This window comes from Typopeltis vanoorti, chromosome 9, assembly GCF_054136105.1.
Source record: "Typopeltis vanoorti isolate ZY-2024b chromosome 9, IOZ_Tvanoo_1.0, whole genome shotgun sequence".
In the NCBI taxonomy this organism is placed as follows: Eukaryota; Metazoa; Arthropoda; class Arachnida; order Uropygi; family Thelyphonidae; genus Typopeltis; species Typopeltis vanoorti.
In genome coordinates, this window is record NC_143557.1 from 134,929,205 (window position 1) to 134,951,488 (window position 22,284).

Here is a 22,284-nt window from a genome sequence, read left to right on the forward strand (position 1 = left end):
GCCTAGTTTTATCGAGAACAACCCTAAACTGAGAATCATGAGAAGATGACTTCAGCCATCTTTGTGATCTGTGGATAAATTTTATTACACACAGACACAACAAATACCTTCCCAATTTTCCATCCATGTAATCACAAAGCCTTTAAAATTTAATTTTTTTTTAAAACTGTAATTCCCAACTCTGAAATTGTAAACTATTAGTACTGGAACATGGAACTTTTTTCAAGCCACTTCAGTTCTCCAATAAGCATGGCAGTGGGCTTACACTGCACAATGAAATTCATCTCCCACAAAGACAATGATAAAAACCTAAGCACACAGCAGGATTTAGAATCCCAACCAACAGACTGTGGGTTGCTTTAAAAAATAATTTTAACAAAACTGGTTGCATAAAATATAATTTTAAATTTTGCTAACTACTTGGGCAACTAGGTAGATCTTTTATTTTTCTAGCTGTGATAGTTATACAATAATATTATTTTGAAATAAAAAAGTGATAAAATATTAATAATCACATCCTGTTCATATTTAACAGCTGTCTGATGAGTATAAAAATTCAAAACATTTCCTAAATTTTTCAAAATGTTTTTTAAATATGTTAAATGTTTCTATTCGGCAAAAAATGGTAAGGTTTCTCACAAAATCTGCCGACTTCTTTGAGATGTGACATTCTAATTATACTTTTCAACTAGTTATTTAAGGAATACAGAGAATTGACTATGTTCAATCCTCACTTCCATGTGGCATGTCCCATTAGTAGCTTACTGATTGAATGAGAGTGGATTAGCAATTACAGGCATAATCAATCAGAATGTATTTCGTATTGCTTAAAACTGATACCAAGATAGTAACACAACACAACATGAAATATCGTGCTGGCTGGAATGTTACCTAGTTATACAAGGGCCTTGCTGATGCCACCAGGGAACTATAGCAAACAGCAAAAAAGTTGGCTACTATAATCAACTCAACATCATCATAATAAATATAAGTATCAACAGAAAAAAAGTCACGCTGGTAAAAGAAACAGACGTACTTAAACAGACCTAATTGGTGTTGCTGAGATGAAGACAAAAACAGAGAAGATCCTATTAAATAATAAACATAGGATGTTATATTGAGACAATAGCATTTAATACTGGACAAAGGTTAATTTCTTGACTGGAAAACAATTTCAAGCAAAATTCTGTGGGAATATTTCAAAATGGGAAATGGAACAATCAAACTTATTTATATCTATGATCTCACAGAAAGCTCTACTAAAGAAGTGAAGGAATTTTTTGAGTCATTGGGGAAGAAAGCTAAAACAATAAAGATATGCGCAAATTCATATGGAGAGAAGATGCAAGAATAAAACAGTCTTACTGACTATGCTATTGTAGATAGCACAGTCAGTAAGAGTTTATAATAGAGTGATAGCTAAGTAGGATAAGGGAGGCTACATTCATGATACTGCTGAATTTTGCAAAAGCATTTGACAGAATGCCACACAAAAACTAATTATATAAGTTAGAGCATATGGGAATGAATATGAAGCTAGTGGCATGGGTAGGAGTGGCTGACAGACAGATAGTTAATAAAATTATGTAGCAATCCTGCAGGACAATTTAAATAAATTAGTAGTATATGCAAAGGATAATGGTTGCTAGTTTAATGTGGCAAAGTGCAACATTATGCACATCATCAAATTCCTGCCATGTACCCTCAAGGGGTGTACAGGATATGACAGTACTACATGAAAAAATTACATCATTACTAACTTCCTATCTACAATTTTCTTCCAAATCAGTCTGTTACTTGTCAAGACTCCAACATTATCAGATCTTGCAAGTAACAGACTGATTTGGAGGAAAATTGTAGATAGGAAGTTAGTAATGACGTAATTTTTTCATGTAGTACTGTCATATCCTGTACACCCCTTGAGGGTACATGGCAGGACTTTGATGATGATGATGATGATATTTCTATCGTCTAAGGCACTTTGTACCATATCAATCCACCTATATCTTGGTCTTCCTCTGGGTCGTTTTCCTGCCAACCTGGCAGAGAACACTTGTTTTGCTAATCTTTCCTCTCCCATTCTATTTAAGTGACCATACCATCTGAGATTAGCTCTGCTAACGCATTCCTGGATGCTGACAATGTCAAGTTCTTTCCTAATATCCTCATTTTTAATATGATATTGCCATTGATGCCATCTGTTCACGCCTCTAATCTTTCTCAGGACTCTCATATCTGCGGTCTCTAGTCTTTGGTCAAGTGTTTTACTTCTAACCAGCTCTCAGATCCATAAGTTAAAATTGGTTTGAACACTGTCTTGTATACAGCTAATTTAGTGTTCCGACTAATTTCTCTCTTATTCCATATGAATTTATTCAATTGACTTCCCACCATACCAGCTTTGCTGATTCTGTTGTCTATTTCTATATTTAGTTTACCATCTTCAGTAAAAATTGTGCCTAAGTAGCTGAAATGTTTTACTTGTTCCACAGGTTCTCCATTCACAACACAGTTGACATTTTCAATGATTCTGCCTATTTTCATTGTCTTTGTCTTTTTATTGCTGACCTTCATACCATATCTATTACAACAGCTATTCAATTTAGTCAGAGAATCTTGCAGACTTGTAGCGGATTTATTTAGAAGTATAACATCATCCGCATAAAGCAAAGAGCTGACATTAACATCTCCAATTTTGATATCAGGTTTAATACCACATTCCTTCATAATGTGATCCATATAGATAATGAATAACAGAGGGGATAATGTACATCCTTGTCTCACACCAGATTTAACATTAAACCATCTTCCTGTACTTCCTTCAATTCTAACTGCTGACTCACAACTCAAATAAAGACTAAGTATTGCTTGATATAATGCCCCATTGACACCATATAACTGCAGCGTATTGAATAGCTTCTCTCTTGGCACCTTGTCATATGCCTTTTCCAAATCGACAAAACTTAAATACAGATCTTTGTTATATTCCCATGCTTTCTCGACTATTTGTCGTAAAGTGAAGATCTGATCCTGACAGCCTCTATTTGGCCTGAATCCAGCTTGTTCTTCACCAAGCTTTTCTTCCACAATTCTTCTCAACCGTTTCTCAAGTATACTTGCATAGATCTTGCCAGGAACACTCAGTAGGGAAATACCTCTGTAATTCTCACATTCAGTTTTATTTCCCTTTTTATATATGGGTACTATGAGAGCTCTACTCCAATCATCGGGAATTCGTCCCTCTGTCCAGGCTTTCTGAACTATGCAGTGCAGCCACTGTAAGACTCTTATACCACCATACTTCAGCATTTCTGGTCGAATATCATCTATTCCAGCTGCCTTTCCACATTTCAAGCCTTTGATGGCTTTTTCTACTTCAAGTATGGATATGTATTCCTGACTGCATTCCTGGTCAGTGTTTTTTTATCACTGTGCTGTCATCACTGCTTGTTTCATTTAGCAGTTTTTCAAAGTAATTACTCCATACTTCAAGGATATCTTTTTCTCCTGTTTTCATTTCACCTTTATCATCTCTAATTCCTTTTACAGCACTCTTTCCTCCATTCCTAAGCTTCTTCAACAACCTCCAGAATATTTTGCCACCTTCTTGATATTTATTTTCTATATTCTTGCCAAAGTCCTCCCATGACTTTTGTTTAGCTAGTTTTACACACTGTTTAGCTTTCTTACATTTGTCTCTGTATTCTGTAAGAGTAAAAGCTGACTTATTTGCCAGGAACTTTTGATATGCTTTCTTCTTTTCCTTCACTGCCTCTTTAACTTCCTGTGTCCACCAGGGAGTTCTGATTTTTTTATCTTTGCACACAACCTCACCACATGCCTCTCTGGCAGAATCAATCAATGTTTCCTTCAGAGTTTGCCACTGAATCTCCAAGGTTTGATTCCTGTTCTCAAACTCTTTCATTTTCTTTTCAATAATATTTCTGTATTTTAGTCTACAGTTTACATCTGAGAGCAGCTCAACTTTTATTCGCTTTAAAACTTTCTTACATGTTATTCTTTTCAATATGAAATTCAATTTTATCCTGCTCAAGACTAAATAGTGATCACTTCCAATTTCAAATCCTCTGTACACTCTGGTGTCCTGCACCAGGGAGAAAACATCACTATCAACAATAACATAGTCAATGAGACTTTTCTTATTCCTAACCTCTTCTCTCCATGTGAATTTGTGCACATTTTTATGTTGGAACATGGTGTTAGTAATAACCAGTCCATGTCCTGAGCAGAAATCCAACAGATATTTGCCATTATTATTAGCTTTATTCTTTTCTCCAAATTTTCCCAAAATATTTTTGTATGTCTCACAATCATTTCCTACTCTACTATTTAGATCCCCAACAAGGACCAACTTTTCCTTTTTCATTGTGTCAGTTGCTTTTTCTAAAGCCTCAAAAAATTCCTCCACTTCTACATACCATGTATTGCATCAGTGGTAATGAAGGAAACTGATGAGGCTAGAGATTTTGGAGGGTGGGAGTGATGGGCAGAGATTTAAAGTATACGGCATAATGCAAAAGATGACAGAAAAGCTGAATGTATTACTTGGATGTCGAAAAACACACTGACAGGTAGAGACAGTTTTATAAAGAGTATATGATACAGACTCATCTTGGCTACCGTGCACAAATTTGGTCATCTGGGTTTCTTGGGGGATGAAGAGGTGGAGAGGATCCAGAAGTAAGTGACAGGTCTGCACAATACTCCTTATGAGTACAGACTGAAGGAGTGCAGGTTGCAAATTTAGTCGACATATGAGGGCATATGACCAACACTTATAAGTTACTGAAGGGTGTTACTGAGCTATAAAATTGATATAAAAGAAATTTTTCAATGCATGATGACTACACAGTAGAGGTCCCTCTAGAAGTTGTCTGAGTGGGCAGTTAATAAGGGTATAACAACTAGATTTTTTTTTGCTTGGAGAGTGGTGAAAAACTAATGGCCTGTCAAAAGTAGTTGTGAATGAGTTTAAGGAGAGGTATGATAGGAAATGTGGATGGTGCTGATAATAATAAAACAATGATATCTTCATGCTGGCTGAGGATATGAGTATACAGAATATCTGAAATAGGAGGTGACCACTTAGTTTTAAGCAGAATATAAATGAAAATCATATTGATAAAAGAAAATATGTAAAAAAAAACAGGAACCAAACCTTGTAGATTAGTAAGGAAAGAAACAATCAAGCTCCATGGTGATCAAAGAAGTTTAACAGACAGTTCTGAAAAGGAAGAAAGCATATCAAAAGTTCCTAGCAGATAACTTGGCAGAGGCCCTAAAAGAATACAAATAAAAATACAGACAGAAAGGCAACTAGAGTAGATGATCTTTGACCTGTAACTCAAAATATGGAGGAATAAGTTTTGTGGTTACATTGCATAATTCAGAAAGGATGGCCAGAAGATCAAATTCCAGGTGACTGAAATAGTGCTCTCAGAGTTCTAAAAACGGAAATAAAACTAAATGTGAAAATTAGAGGTATTTTTCTACTGAGCGTTATAGGTAAGATTTTAATTTTTCTTAGGTGAAACACTATTAAACATTTCATCTAAGAAAAACTGTGGAGAGGATCAGCTTAGAGAGCAAGCTGAGTTCAGGCCAAATAACAGGTGTCAGGATCCGATTTTAACTTAGCCCACAGTCAAGTTTTATAGATCTGGAAAAGGCAGGTGACAAGTGGCCAAGAGCAATACTGTTCAAAATATTGCAATTATATGGTGTAAATGGGATACCATATCAAACAATATTTAGTCTAGATTTCAGTTGAAAATGAGCAATTAGAACTGAAGGAGGTATAGGAAGATGGACTGATGTTAAATCAGGTGCGAGACAAGAGTGTATATTATCTCTATTCTTATTCATCAGCTATATGGATCACATTATGAAGGCAAGTGATGTTAAACCTGATATCAAAATTGGAGATGTTAATCTCAGCTTTCTACTTTATGAAGATGTTATACTGCTAAGTAAATGCAGTACAAATCTGCAGAATTTCCTAAATAAATTGAATAACTGTAGATAAATTTGGTATGAAAATCATCATAACAAAAAGATTACTTAAAAAAGATGAATATAATGAAAATAGACAAAAACATCTGCATCCTGAATGGAGAACCTATAGATCAAGAAAACATCAGCAAAAACAGCAAATTAATTTTGGAAATAGACAGAAGAATTAGCAAAGCTGGCATGGTAGGAAGTTAACTAAATAAATTTATATAGAATAAGAGAGAAATTAGTCAAAACACTAAATTAGCTGTATATAAGACAGTGTTCAAACCAATTTTAACTTATGAATCTGAGAGCCTGGATTAGAAATAAAACTCTTCATGAACGACTGGAGACTACAGATATAAGTCCTGAGAAAGATTAGGGGTGAATAGATGGGAATCAGGCAGTATCATTAAAAATGAGTATATTAGGAAGGAAGTTAGATTCAGGAATGTATGAGAAGTGCTAATCTCAGTCAGTATGATCACTTAAACAGAATGGGAGAAGAAAGATTAGCAAAACAAGTGTTTTTTTGGAAAGTTAGCAGAAAAAAGATCCAGAGGAAGAACAAGATGTAGGTGGATTGATACAGTAAAGTGTCTTAAAAGACAGTAATATAAGATCTGATAACATTGGAGTCAATAGGAAGTTAGTAATGATATAACTTTTTCATATAGTGCTATTATAATATCCTGTACATCTCATGAGCATACATGTGAGGAAGTTGATGATGAGATCTGGAAAAGGCAAGATGGCAAGAGAAAAGCTTTTCAAAACACTACAACTTTATGTAAAGAAAATATTACATAGCAATACATAATTCATATTTAAGTTAGCAGTTAGAACTGAAGGAAGTAAAATGGTTTGATGTAAAATCAGATGTAAGGTAAGGGTGCACACTAACTCCACTCTTATTCATCATTTCTATGGATCACATTACAGAAGTGGCTTAAACCTGATATCAAAATTATCTCTTTACTTTTTGGAGATGTTATACTCCTAAATAAATTTCATGTAAGTCTATAGGATTATTCAACTAAATTGAATAACTACTTTAACAAATTTGGCATGAAAATCACAATAAAAAGACCAAAATCAAGAAAATATGCAGGAACGTGAAAACTCACCTGCATTCTCAATGGGGAACCTTTAAAACAAGTAAAATATTGCTATTTAGACAAAATTTTGACCGAAGACAGAAAATTAAATATGTAAATAAACAAAAGAATAAGCAAAGCTGATATGGTGGGGGGAGAGCTGAATAATTTTTTGTGCCTTCCACCCATGAAAGATTTTTGTAAACTTTCATACCTTGAAAAGTATATGCAGATTTATAGATAAATATATATGTAGATATATAAAAAAATTAATAAAAAAGGAAAACAAATTCTTAGGTGGGTGGGCTAAGAATTTTTTTCCTTTTTCATTAATTTTTTTATATATCATCATCATCAAATTCCTGCCATGTACCCTCGGGGGGGGGGGGGGGTACAGGATATGATAGTACTACATGAAAAATTTACATCATTACTAACTTCCTATCTACAATTTTCCTCCAAATCAGTCTGTTACTTGTCAAGACTCCAAAATTATCAGATCTTATATTTCTATCGTCTAAGGCACTTTGTACCATATCAATCCACCTATATCTTGGTCTTCCTCTGGGTCGTTTTCCTGCCAACCTGGCAGAGAACACTTATTTTGCTAATCTTTCCTCGCCCATTCTGTTTAAGTGACCATACCACCTGAGATTAGCTCTGCTAACGCATTCCTGGATGCCAACAATGTCAAGTTCTTTCCTAATATCCTCGTTTTTAATATGATATTGCCATTGATGCCATCTGTTCACGCTTCTAATCTTTCTCAGGACTCTCATATCTGTGGTCTCTAGTCTTTAGTCAAGTGTTTTACTTCTAACCCAGCTCTCAGATCAATAAGTTAAAACTGGTTTGAACACTGTCTTGTATACAGCTAATTTAGTGTTCTGACTAATTTCTCTCTTATTCCATATGAATTTATTCAATTAACTTCCTACCATACCAGCTTTGTTGATTCTGTTGTCTATTTCCATATTTAATTTACCATCTTCACTAAAACTCGTGCCTAAGTAGCTGAAATGTTTTACTTGTTCCACGGGTTCCCCGTTCATAACACAGTTGACATTTTCAACAATTCTACCTATTTTCATTGTCTTTGTCTTTTTAATGCTGACTTTCATACCATATCTATTACAACAGTTATTCAATTTAGTCAGGGAATCTTGCAAACTTGTAGTGGATTTATTTAGAAGTATAACATCGTCTGCATAAAGCAAAGAGCTGACATTAACATCTCAAATTCTGATATCATGTTTAGTACCACTTTCCTTCATAATGTGATCCATATAGATAACGAATAACAGAGGGGATAATGTACATCCTTGTCTCACACCAGATTTAATATTAAACCATCTTCCTGTATTTCTTTCAATTCTAACTGCTGACTTACAACTCAAAGACAGAATAAGTATTGCTTGATATAATGCCCCATTGACACCATATATAGTGTATTGAATAGCTTCTCTCTTGACACCTTGTCATATGCCTTTTCCAGATCGACAAAACTTAAATACAGATCTTTGTTATATTCCCATGCTTTCTCGACTATATGTCGTAAAGTGAAGATCTGATCCTGACAGCCTCTATTTGACCTGAATCGAGCTTGTTCTTCCAAAATTCTTCTCAACCATTTCTCAAGTATACTTGCATAGATCTTGCCAGAAACACTCAGTAGGGAATACCTCTGTAATTCTCACATTCAGTTTTATTTCCCTTTTTATATATGGGCACTATTAGAGCTCTACTCCAATCATTGGGAATTCGTCCCTCTGTCCAGGCTTTCTGAACTATGCAGTGCAGCCACTACAAGACTTTTATACCACCATACTTCAGCATTTCTGGTCAAATATCATCTATTCCTGCTGCCTTTCCACATTTCAAGCCTTTGATGGCTTTTTCTACTTCAAGTATGAATATGTAATCCTGACTGCATGCCTGGTCAGTGTTTTTTTATCACTGTGCTGTCATCACCGCTAGTTACATTTAGCAATTTTTCGAAGTAATTACTCCATACTTCAAAGATATCTTTTTCTCTTGTTTTCATGTCACCTTTATCATCTCTAACTCCTTTTACAGCACTCTTTCCTCCATTTTTAAGCTTCTTCAACAGCCTCCAGAATATCTTACCACCTTCTTGATATTTATTTTCTATGTTCTTGCCAAAGTTCTCCCATGACTTTTGTTTAGCTAGTTTTACACAGTGTTTTGCTTTCTTACATTTATCTCTAAGAGCAAAAGCTGACTTAATCAATAAGGTTTTTCTTCAAGGCTTGCCACTGAATCTCTAAGGTTTGGTTCCTGTTCTCAAACTCTTTCATTTTTTCTTCAATAATCTTTGTGTATTTTAGTCTACAGTTCACATCTGAGAGCTGTTCAACTTTTATTCACTTTAAAACTTTCTTACATGTTATTCTTTTCAATATGAAATTCAATTTTATCCTGCTCAAGACTAAATAGTGATCGCTTCCAATTTCAAATCCTCTGTACACTCTGGTGTTCTGCACCAGTGAGAAAACATCACTATCAACAATAACATAGTCAATGAGACTTTTCTTATTCCTTGCCTCTTCTCTCCATGTGAATTTGTGCACATTTTTATGTTGGAACAAACAGAATTGAAGGAAGTATAGGGAGATGGTTTAATGTTAAATCTGGTGTGAGACAAGGATGTACATTATCCCCTCTGTTATTCATTATCTATATGGATCACATTATGAAGGAAAGTGGTATTAAACATGATATCAGAATTGGAGATGTTAATGTCAGCTCTTTGCTTTATGCGGACGATGTTATATTTCTAAATAAATCCACTACAGTTAGCAAGATTCTCTGACTAAATTGAATAACTGTTAAAATATATATGGTATGAAGGTGAGCATTAAAAAGACAAAGATAATGAAAATAGGTAGAATTGTTGAAAATGTCAACTGTGTTGTGAACAGGGAACCTGTGGAACAAGTAAAACATTTCAGCTACTTAGGCACGAGTTTTAGTGAAGATGGTAAATTAAGTATGGAAATAGACAACAGAATCAACAAAGCTGGTATGATAGGAAGTCAATTGAATAAATTCATATGGAATAAGAGAGAAATTAGTCAGAACACTAAATTAGCTGTATACAAGACAGTGTTCAAAACAGTTTTAACTTATGGATCTGAGAGCTGGGTTAGAAGTAAAAAATTTTCCAAAGACTAGAGACCGCAGATATGAGAGTCCTGAGAAAGATTAGAGGCGTGAACAGATGGCATCAATAGCAATATCAAATTAAAGATGAGGATATTAGGAAAGAACTTGACATTGTTGGCATCCAGGAATGCGTTAGCAGAGCTAATCTCAGGTGGTATGGTCACTTAAACAGAATGGGCGAGGAAAGATTAGCAAAACAAGTGTTCTCTGCCAGGTTGGCAGGAAAACGACCCAGAGAAAGATCAAGATATAGGTGGATTGATATGGTACAATGTGCCTTAGACGACAGAAATATAAGATCTGATAATGATAATATTGGAGTCTTGACAAGTAATAGACTGATAGTAAAATTGTAGATAGGAAGTTAGTAATGGTGTAAATTTTTCATGTAGTACTATCATATCCTGTGCACCCTTTGAGGGTACATGTCAGGAATTTGATGATGATGATGATTTATTGCTCAAAAAGATCTCACCAGTTTTTGTCATTTTTGTTTCAGTCACCCCTATTATGTCGATCTGGTACTTAACTAATTCCTCAGCTAGCTCCATTTCTTTACCATTCTGGCTTCTTATGTTGATAGTACCGATCTTTAACTCTGGTGATGTTGAGTTGAGGTGCGTTTTCAGATTTGTTCCAGGGCCTTATGTAACCAGGCTACGCCCCAGCTGGCATGAAATTTTGTCATGTTGTACCATCATTTTGTATTTTGGTTTAAGCCAATAAGAATACAATTTAGTCAGCTAAATCCCAAATTGCCATCCCATCCTCGTTCGTTCAGTATTTAGGTATCCAGGTAGACACCTAACAGGGCGCACCACGAGAAAGTGAGGACTGGACATTAGGTCAGAAGCCCTGTTTGGTTCTCTGCATTCCTTTAAAGGCTATGTGGAAGTCTCGTCTCAGTTATACAGCTTTGACCCTTAAGCACTCTTTTTTTTTTTTTTTTTTTTTTTTATATATATATATATATATATATATATATATATATATATATATATATATCTACATATATTATATTTTTACTAATTTTTTTACATACCCTAAACCTTTCTATAGAGACAAAACATGGAAACTTTTTTTGAGCTACTTCAGGACACCAAAAAGTGGGAGTGGTCTTGTACCAGGCAATGAAATTCATCTACCATGTAAAGAAAAATTTGATATTTTTATTTAATTTTTTAAAAATTAAATAAAAAGGGTATTTTGTAGTCTTTAATACAGGAATGCTATTTTCACCAGTATGTCAATGAAGCATGCATATTCTCTGCGTTGTTATGTGCCATATAACGAAATATACTTAAATACACCCAAATAGCTTCGTTGCCTGCATAACTAAGAGAAATAGTAGGAAATCAACTCTCTTTCGGCACAATAAATTCTGCCAAGACGAGCATGCATATACACACAACAATTTATATTCAGTAATAAGACAGTGACAATGAGATAACTCAAAAGTAAAGTTTGAATAGTATATCACTATCCTAGTTTCTGTCTAGAACATTTTCACTCTCTAACCACCAGTCAACAGTTTAAATCCTATGGACATGGATATTTGTGGAAGTTTTTAGATGGCAGATGATTCTGTTCTAGTGCAAGACCACTAACTTGCTTAGTGGACATCTGTAGTGTCTTGAAAAAAAAAGCTCTCTGGTCTGAACAGGGTTTTCATTGTTGTAGCCTGCCAGTGGTACTAATGCAATATAGGTTTAATACTTTTCATGGGTGAGGAAGAAAAAAAAGAGAGGAAACATGCTATGAAAACAAAATATCGAGACATTATAGAAGGGAAAAAATAATACTTTGATTTTGTGAAATTAGCATAGACTTTCATGGAGTTTATCAATAAATAAAATGTTTTCTGAGTTCCATATTTAGAGTTTCCCCACAATATTTAATATTTCATATGAAATATTAAGCAGTTCACAAGATTTTCAATATATCTCGGTTCTCATATTGTCTCTAAAAAAAAAAAGATTGAAATTCTATTAACTTATTTATTAAAAGGAGGATTTGAGAGGCAAGGAATAGGTGTATTTTATTATGATGAACAATTTAGTAGCTCATGCCAAAGGTTATGTTGCCAATATACTACTGATAATTTCAAAGTTTCATGGGCTTAGTTTTGCCTACGCAATGTAGACAACAATATATACTTTTTCTTTGTAATTAATGTAAATATCACAAATTAATTGTGTAAAAGAGAAAAAGCACATGATAAAGCACTTAAGAACTATATTTCTAAATGAACATCATGCAATGATGTTCACTTAAAAATTACCGAATTTGAAATTATGACTAAAGCAACTAAGGCTGTGAGGTCTATTTTGTAGGTTCACTGGCCAGTGTGTTTTGTAAGATGAATACTCTAAGTTTCTTGGTGAAAAACCCTGCCAGTCTCAGAGTACAGAGTCAAATCCAGGTCTTTCTAACCAAAGAGTTGTAAATAAAATACTGACTGGGTTTTGAAACCTCACAGAATTATGGAAAAGTTTCACTAATGTGGAAACAGAATTAAAGCAAAAAGATTACTTTAGAATAAGATCTGACTTATTATTACTCTAACATAACTTACCATTTCTTCGGGCATATGAAAAAAGTATATTTTCCAAATCATAAGCCTCTGCTGAATTTTTTGACGCATCTACTGCAGGAGTCTACAAAGAAGCAAACAATTTTACAACTTATTCTGAATTCTTTAATAATCATTAATGTCTGCTTTAAATATTTGGTGTCTAAGATTATCAAAAATTTAAAAAAAAAGACAACCCTACCAAAAAAAAAAATTTTTTTTAAAATATTCCAACCCACAAAAATGTTGGAGACATAACATTCATTTAGTACTGTGGATAAGCTATTTACAATTTCATTAATGATACTTTGCCAAAAAAAAACATTCATAATAAGAAACAGAAATTACTGATTCAATATTTTGTTAGTAACAAGGATTTGATAAAAGTTTGAATGTACTTTTATTTAAAAAAAAAAGCTCTAGTTCCTATACAGTTTATATTATTGGCACTCAGACTCAAATTCAGCTTCTGTTTTATTTTTTAAGTTATGTAATGCTGGTTTTGAGGGAAACTTGTGCCGTAGTATTATAATTATCCACATGTAAACATGTGGAAAAGTATTATTTAGTAAATATACTGCCAAATATTTCAGTTTGAAACTAACAAACTATCGTCAGTGGCTTAAACAACACTTTTTTTTACATGGTAGAATGCAAATTTGGCAGTATATTTAATAAATAATACTTTTCTTTGTGTTTATGTGCAGATAATTACAAGTTACATAATGCATTATGTTCCTATAAGGACAAACACCTTGTACTGAAATAAGTGTAATACAGTTGGCTCTCACTATAGCAAACACCATAATAAACTACTGAAAGTACTGACTAAAGTCCCATTAGATCCAATGCTAAGAAAATCTACTACAGCAAACTATACCTGTGGTCTCTGTAAGTTCTGTATAGTGAGAGTCAACTACATATTCTATATGAGATATCTGGTCTCTTCTAAATAAATTGGAGTTTATAATTGAAATATTATTATTATTATTACATATTACCTCCAGGGAGACCAAAGACTCATTGAGGGAGGGCACCTACTCTACAACTCTCCATCTTCATCACTCCACCAACCCAAATACCTTCACCTACACCAACGCCATCTACTGCCAACCACCACCACCACCATTTTCACAAACATCCATGCCAATGGCAGGATTTGAACCTGCAGCCTTTTGGCTGTAGAGTGGATATGCTAACCACTTGGCCAACCAAGCTTAATATAAAAGCATAAAACAAAATTATGATATTAGTCCTGCAAACTTTGAGATCAGGAATACTTTGTGGTCATATCTTTTCATTCAATATTACAAATGCACATTACGAATACTACTGGAGTACAGACAGAACTAAGGCTAGCTATGAAGTCATATTATATCTGTTAATTGATTGTGTTCTTCTGGCTGGCTTGTGGGATGATACCAGCATTTCAACTGAAAGTTAAAAGGTATTATTTCTGGGAAAATTCCCATGTTACTCTTATTTTAATGGCTAATATAGCCTACTTTCATTTAGAAGCACTCCCCCACCTTTTTTTTTACTATGTCATTGGCTCTTTACCCAAAAAATCTAGGGCATTACTGAAGTGTTATAAAATTAATATATGAAGAATAAAAAATATAGGAGAAATTTTAGACATATCTTTTTGGATGTTGTTTTCTGTCTCCTTATTCTGGTGATGTGCCTTCATATGCTGTTAAAGGAGGGGGGGAAGCATTCTGGGGAAATATTTGAAAAAAACTGGTTTTTTTTTTTTTTATTATATATGTATAATATTATTATTAAGGGTGGGATTTCTCCTATATTTGGGAGGGGGGTGAGAGAAGGATCTGAAGATAGAAATTATTTTTTGGGGGAAGAGGAGGGATTTAAGGGAAAAAGTCAGGGATGGAAGTTATGGGGTGTGAGCCATTTCGAACTGTCGTCTTCCGAACTCGTGGGAGAAGTGGATGCTATGTCATGTCGGTTAGGTGTTTCTGTCTTTGGTGTCCCCTATTGGTCGAATGTTGTGGAGCTTCCAACTCTCGGAGATTATGTAGGGTCAGTGGACGTTTATTGAGTTTGTCACATTTTATGGCTATTGTTTCTGATATTCTAAGCATTGTTTCGTTTGGCCAGTGAACCTACAAATTAGAATATCGGAAATGATAACCATAAAATGTGATGAAAACTCAATAAATGTCCACCTACCCTATATAATCTCCAAGAGTTGGAAGCGCCACAACATTCGACCAATAGGAGACAACACAAGTACACCAAAGACAGAAACACCTAACCGACATGACATAGCATCCACTTCTCCCACGAGTTCAGAAGACGACAGTTCGAAACAGCTCACACCCCATAACTTCCATCCCTGCCTTTTTCCCTTAAATCCCTCCTCTTCCCCCTAAAAATAATTTCTATCTTTAGATCCTTCTCTCACCCTCCTCCCAAATATAGAAGAAATCCCACCCTTAATAATAATAATAATATTATACATATAAAAAAAACCCAGTTTTTTAAAATATTTCCCCACAATGCTTTACCCCCCCCTTTCCTTTAACAGCTTAACAACATATGAGGCACATCACCAGAATAAGGAGACAGAAAACAACATCCAAAAAGATATGTCCAAATTTCTCCTATATTTTTTATTCTTCATATATTAATTTTATAACACTTCAGTAATGCCCTAGATTTTTTGGGTAAAGAGCCAATGACATAGTAAAAAAAAGGTGGGGGGGGGGTGCTCCTAAATGAAAGTAGGCTATATTAGCCATTAAAATAATAGTTTATTTTTAGAGGAGTAACATGGGAATTTTCCCAGAAATAATACCTTTTAACTTTCAGTTGAAATGCTGGTATCATCCCACAAGCCAGGCAGAAGAACACAATCAATTAACAGATATAATATGACTTCATAGCTAGCCTTAATTTTGTCTATACTCCAGTAGTATTTTTAATGTGCACTTGTAATATTGAACTAAAAGATATGACCACAAAGTATTCCTGATCTCAAAGTCTGCAGGACTAATATCATAATTTTGTTTTATGCTTTTATATTTCAATTATAAACTCCAATTTATTTTTTATTCTTCATATATTAGTTTTATAACACTTTAGTAATGCCCTAGATTTTTTGGGTAAAGAGCCAATGACATAGTAAAAAAAAAGGGAGGGAGCACTCCTAAACGAAAGTAGGCTATATTAGCCATTAAAATAATAGAAAGTTAAAAGGGTCTGTGCAGCCTAGAAGAATCTGAACCTGGATTTTTCCAACCAAAGGGTACTGTCATCACCGAATTAATTATCAAGGCTTTATGAACATCTGCAACTTTTAAGATTACACAGCCAATCTCAATTTTATTTTATGCTTTTGCATTTAGAGCATGCTGGATATATTCATACAAGGTAAAAATCTCACAATGTATTAAATTATGCTATTTATTGCCTATGATGCTTCTATCCTAATAGAAATATCATGCTAGTTATGAATACTTTACTTTTTCTCTGCTAATGTTCTTATAGCTCACAAGTTCCATTCTCTGAAAAATGCAATACTATCTGGTAAAGCAACGCAATTGTAGTAATATGTTCGATGTTCAATCATAACCATAATATTTCAATATTATGGCTATGACTGCTGAAAAAGTTGTATCATAACCTCAAGTTGGTAGAGATGATATCATTTTACCTTAATCTTTTGCATTTTAAGTAAAAATGCTGCATATAGTCAAAAGACTGTGGACTATCAAATGGAATATTTTGTTTATAGTAATGAGAGAAAACAAACCCATCTGCCTACCTCCCCCTTCAAATTTGACAAATTACATGCAACACACTAGGAAACTGTTCAGTCAAATTTTCAATTTACATATATCTGAAAACACACAATTTACAGATGATGCAGATAGAATTAATTGCCCTATCTCAAGCAGTATCAGATTTTACTTCAGTAGGAGATCAGCCAAACTCACTTTCAACTGAAAAGTCCATATAAAGATTCCTCTCATCATAATGAGAAGTGAACTCAGATGATCTTTTCCAATCAAAGGATGCAATGTCCCATCATTCTTCAAAATGTGCTACCAAGAGAAACAAAGGTACAGTAAGGTCCAAGCACTTTGCCACCTTCCAAAAATCAGTTTATATCTTGCGCAGCTGATGGGGCATATATCATATATTCAGCTGATAAGAACAAGTACACTTTTATCTCATCTCAGCCTTTGGCCAATTTTCAAAGGTGAGAAGCAATAAATTTATAGCCAAGAGTTATACTGGAGAGAAGCAGTTTCTTGAATGAAAGAGGATACCAAATTTTTTTTTAGCTGTGGATGTGTATGTGGTAGAAAAGGCTAGAAGTGTAAATCAGTCGAAATTTGAAATCAGATCTTGAAAAGGAAGACTGAAGTGAAATCTGCACTGAAATTCAATAGATTATTCTTATCCCACTGGAAAATAACAGATCAGTGTTTTAAAGTACTGGTTATGGAAGAGAGTGAAGTGTGAACCATTTAAGCACTGCAAGGTATGTCAAATAATGAAGAGGAATAGTACATACTTTCATTAGCAAATGTGTAGATAGGATTTGCAGTCAGCCAGAGATGGTTGTTAATATGATAGAGAAATCTAAAGACTGGATATCATCTACCACATCATGCAATGAATGAAAGAGGAGTAATGACCCAATCAATAAGGATAAAATGGTAACTTTAGGTGTCTGTTACCACTGTTCTGTCACTTGTTTTTATTATTATATGAGACCTCCAAGAAGTCAAGGACTCATTGAGGAAGGCTATAAATCACCCAAACCAGCTATCATACCTTCTCTTAAATTCATTCACACTAGATGCATTCACAACACCTAAGACCAAATTATTCCACTGTAGTAGAAATTTCATAAATATATTTTATTATGTCAAAAAATTGTTTTTCAATGCCATAAGCTCTAAGGGCTTCTGTTATTGATGATGTTTTTATGTAATCAAAAGCTCTTTTAAAATCTATGAAAGCCATATGAAGAGGAAGATTGTATTCATTGCATTTTTCGAAAACAAGCTATTGATTGAATATGATCTATTTGTAACAATACTAGGGCACATAAATCACCCAAACCAGCTATCATACCTTCCCTTATATTCATTCACACTAGATGCACTCACTATCCCTAACAGCAAATTATTCCACTCACTCACTGCTCTCTGAGAGAAAAACCTTGCTCTTACCCATTTTTTGACGGTGAACAAATTTAACTTCCATGGATGCCTTCATGTTCTCTCCCCACCTTCCATATAACGAAAAATTTCATCAGTTGATATCCTATAACACCCATTCAAAAGGTTATAGACCTCTATCATATCATCCTTCTTTCTCCTGTTAACCAGAGTATGCAATCCACATACTCGCAATCTGTTCTCGTAATTTAAATTCCATAATCCAGATATAATCTTTGTAACTCTTCTTTGCACCCTTTTTACAGTTCTTTATTCCCCTTGGAACCTGGGAGACCAAATCTGCACACAATAATGCAGGTGTGGTCTTATCAAAGCCTTATATAAAGAGGCAAAATGCTTTGATAAGACCACACCTGGATTATTGTGAGCAGATTTGGTCTCCCAAATTATTATTATTATGTGACACCTCCAGGGAGTCCAAAGACTCATCGAGGGAGAATGTGCCAACACCATTGAACGATTGGTCCCCCTTCTAACTACTAACGGCACTCAAACCTGCTTAACGTTTTGCGAGCCATTAGTAGCAGAGGCTCTACCAATCGACCAACCTTCGCTTCCAAAGTTCCAAGGAGAAAAAGAACTGTGAAAAGAAGAGTTATAAATATTATATTTGGATTATGAGATTTAAATTATGAGAACAGATTGCAAGTATGTGGATTGCATACTCTGGTTAACAGGAGAATGAAGGATGATATGCAATGTTGAATTATCAGAGGATAATTGTGATGTTGAAGCAAACCGTGACATCTAAGGAGAAGGAACGGTATGTTTCTGTTTCAACATCGCAATTATCCTCTGAGTTGCATTTGCAACTTTTGCTATGTGACCTTTGAACTTTAAATTCCTATCCACCAATATGCCAAAATCCCTTACTTCTTCAGTTTCTTGTAGCATAACCCCACTAATATAATATGCAGCTAGAACTCCAATCATGCAAAAGTGATTAACTTTACACTTACTAACGTTAAAGTGATAGTCATTTTCATTTGCCCAAATTTCCGGCCTATTTAGAATATTTTGTAAGTGCTGAATATCGGTAGCATCCCTGATTGCCCTACCTATCTTCGCATCATCAGAAAACAATTGCACACCTGATGTTAGACACTGCCTGATGTTATTAATGTACAGATTGAACAATAATGGCCAAGGACTGAACCCTGAGGTACACCACTGGTCACCTTAAATCTGTAAGATTCACACCCACTGTATACCACTTTTTGATGTCTATCTGTCATCCATCCCCTGATCCAAGTCAAGAATTTATATTCCAATCCCATATTCTCCAGTTTATGCAACAGCCTTTCGTGTGGTATCCTATCAAATGCCTTAGAAAAATCCTACATTATCATAGTATATCTATTCCCATTATCCAACTTGGCTGTAACATTGCTATAAAATATGAGCAAATTGCTAAAACATGACCTTCCTTTAGTAAACCCATGCTGCTCCTTGCAGAGTTTAACATGTTTGTCTACCCATTTCTGTATGTGAGTTCTTACCAACTTCTGTAAAATCTTCACTATCACACCAGAGATACTGACAGGTCACTAGTTAGACACATCAGTTTTTGCAATACCCTTGTACAATGGAACTATCATACATTCCTTCCATTCCTGAGCTGAGACTCAAGTTATACAAACATGTGAAACGTGTAGCCAATTCAGCTGAACATTCCTTTAGCAAACAGCCTGATATTCCATCTCTTCCTATAGACAAATTCTTATCCAGGTTATGCAACAGCTCCTCAACCTCATTTTCATGACTTTTAACTCTTCATCCAATGCAGCAATGTGCACCATGTTACATACACCTGGTTGATATATCTTAGCAAAGTGAGCACATTAACTCAACAATCTCGTTAGCTTCCGACACCAAGTACCATCTGCATTCAATGAAGTTATTCTTTCACATTCATTCTTTCTTTTGTTTGTGGCATAACAATAAAATTCTTCTGAATTGCCTTTAGTTTGCATGTCCAATTTCTTTTCATACTCTGATTTAGCTTTCCACACAATACTTGTTACCTTTCTGGCTTGAGCTTTATATATTTCATAACTCCTCTCACTTTTATTCTCACGATATTCTTTCCATATCATCTTGTGGATCTCTTGCTTAATAAGGTTGCAAACCCATTTCACTCCCATCCTATTTATTCTTTGAACACTAGGGATACATTCAGATAATGCCTAATTTAAACACTTTTTCAAAGATTCTCATGCATTGCTGAAATTTTTCCCATTCAGTAACTGATACCATGGGACCAAAGATAGTATTCTTCTAAGTTGATCATAATTTCCAGCTTTAAATATATGGATTTAAATAGCTAACTGAACAGTTACAATTTTAAATTTAGGATCCCGATTTTGAGCAATCTGCTCTCTGAGTTGCTTTCTATAGTTATATCCTTGAAAGGATATAACCGTATAGATGTCCTTGAAAGGATTACTGACAACTCAGTAATGAATTGTCAGTAATCACACATTATTAGTCAGTTTTGCCATGTCTGCCCTTCTCATGAATGTCTCAATCAATGACACAATTCTTCTTTTACAGGACAAAAATTCCTCTGATATCATGTCACTCTTTGCCCACATACTACATTCTGGCTGTTCAGTGTGGCAAAATACTTTTTACCTGCAAAAAGAAGGCACAGCAGTTATCCCTGCCCTCTCCAATTGATAATTTTTATATGGACGCTTTTGAGCAACGTGCTCTACATTCCTATTATTTAAAACCCAAAGTCTGACTTAGATATGCCTGACGATGTTTTCATTATCTGGTCCCATGCCCACCAGACATTAGACACTTTCCTCAGCCACCTAAACAAACTACACAAATACGTACTATTCACAATTGAAATTTGAAAGTCAGAACACCTTTCCTTTCTAGATACGCTTGTCACACATCCTCCTTCCTGCAGTCTTTCCTTCACTGTTTACTGTAAGCTTACACATACTGACCAATATATACACAAACTCTTATGACTGCCCAACACAAAAATTGCCTCTTTACAAGGTCTTGATAAGACTTCACTTGGACTACTCCACACAGGTTTGATCTGCTGGTTTCAGTAGTGATTCTGATACTATGGCAAGAGTGCAAAGAAGAGTGTCAAAAATAATATTAGGATTGTGGAATACTGATTATGAAGAACAGCTGCAGACACTAGCAAACAGGGGAAAGAGGGGTAATATGATTGAGAATGACAAACTTCTGAAAGAGTTATACAGAATTTTAGTAGATGGAATTTTTCATTTTATGGAGGGTGAGGAAAAGATGCAAAGGCATCCTTGGAAGTTGAGAACGAATGCTGTCAAGAAGGGGGTTAGGGATAGATTTTTCTCTCTTAGAGTAGTGCGTGATTGGAGTGGGTTGCCTTTGGATCTTGTGTGTGCAAGTAGCACGAATGAATTCAAGAACAATTATGACAGTGGGGGTGAATAGTGTGGCCTTCCTCAATGAGTTCCTGACTCCCTGGAGGTCTCTCTTAATAACAACAACAACAAACACACTAAAAAACAAGGCTTTAAAGATTTGCTCCAGAAAGCATGTTTAAGTACTTGCTTTCTGGAGCAAATCTTTAAAGCCCTGTTTTTTAGTCATCAAAAGTTATCAGCAATATCTTCCTGAAAAATGGCTACAGCAAAATTACTATCATCAAAATACTTCACAAGGCTCCACTTAAAAACAAAAATAAACTAGATTACAATAAAACTGTAGCCATTCCATACATTAAAGGGATATCAGATAAAATAAACAGTTATAGAAATGCAACCTTAATGCCACCTTTAAACCTCCTGCAAAAGTAAAGAACTTATTCAACTCACAAGGAATGGTATACTGCTAGCCCACTCTGGGGTATACTGTATTCATTGCACCTGTAATTTGTTTCTATAGGTGAAACAGGACACACAATTCCTATCTGAAAAAAAAAAAGGAACATAAATGGTACATTAAATTGAATAACTATGGCAAATCTAGCCTTTCTGATCATGATCAATACTATACATCGAACTGACTGGAAAGACACCTGTTCTTTATATCACGCCAAAATGTGGTATGAGCACAAATTTAAAGGGGCCTGTGAAATTCTCATCAACCACCCTACTCTTAATAATAATAGTAGTCTAAAAATCCCAAGAATATGGATGGCACATATTCTACCCACCTAACCTTTTGGTCTAAAAGTTAATTATAA

The 22,284-nt window shown here is 34.7% G+C and overlaps 1 protein-coding gene across 2 annotated transcripts in view; it reads right to left on the reverse strand.

The window, feature by feature from the left end:
* The window catches only part of LOC150103592 (transmembrane protein 231), a 114,054-nt gene that overhangs the window by 26,897 nt on the left and 64,873 nt on the right, over positions 1 to 22,284 (reverse strand). For both annotated transcript variants that reach the window (XM_090398340.1, XM_090398339.1), the window contains exon 5: positions 12,874 to 12,955. In XM_090398340.1, the coding sequence (XP_090254466.1) occupies positions 12,874 to 12,955 (82 nt within the window). The remainder of the gene's footprint in view (positions 1 to 12,873; positions 12,956 to 22,284) is intronic.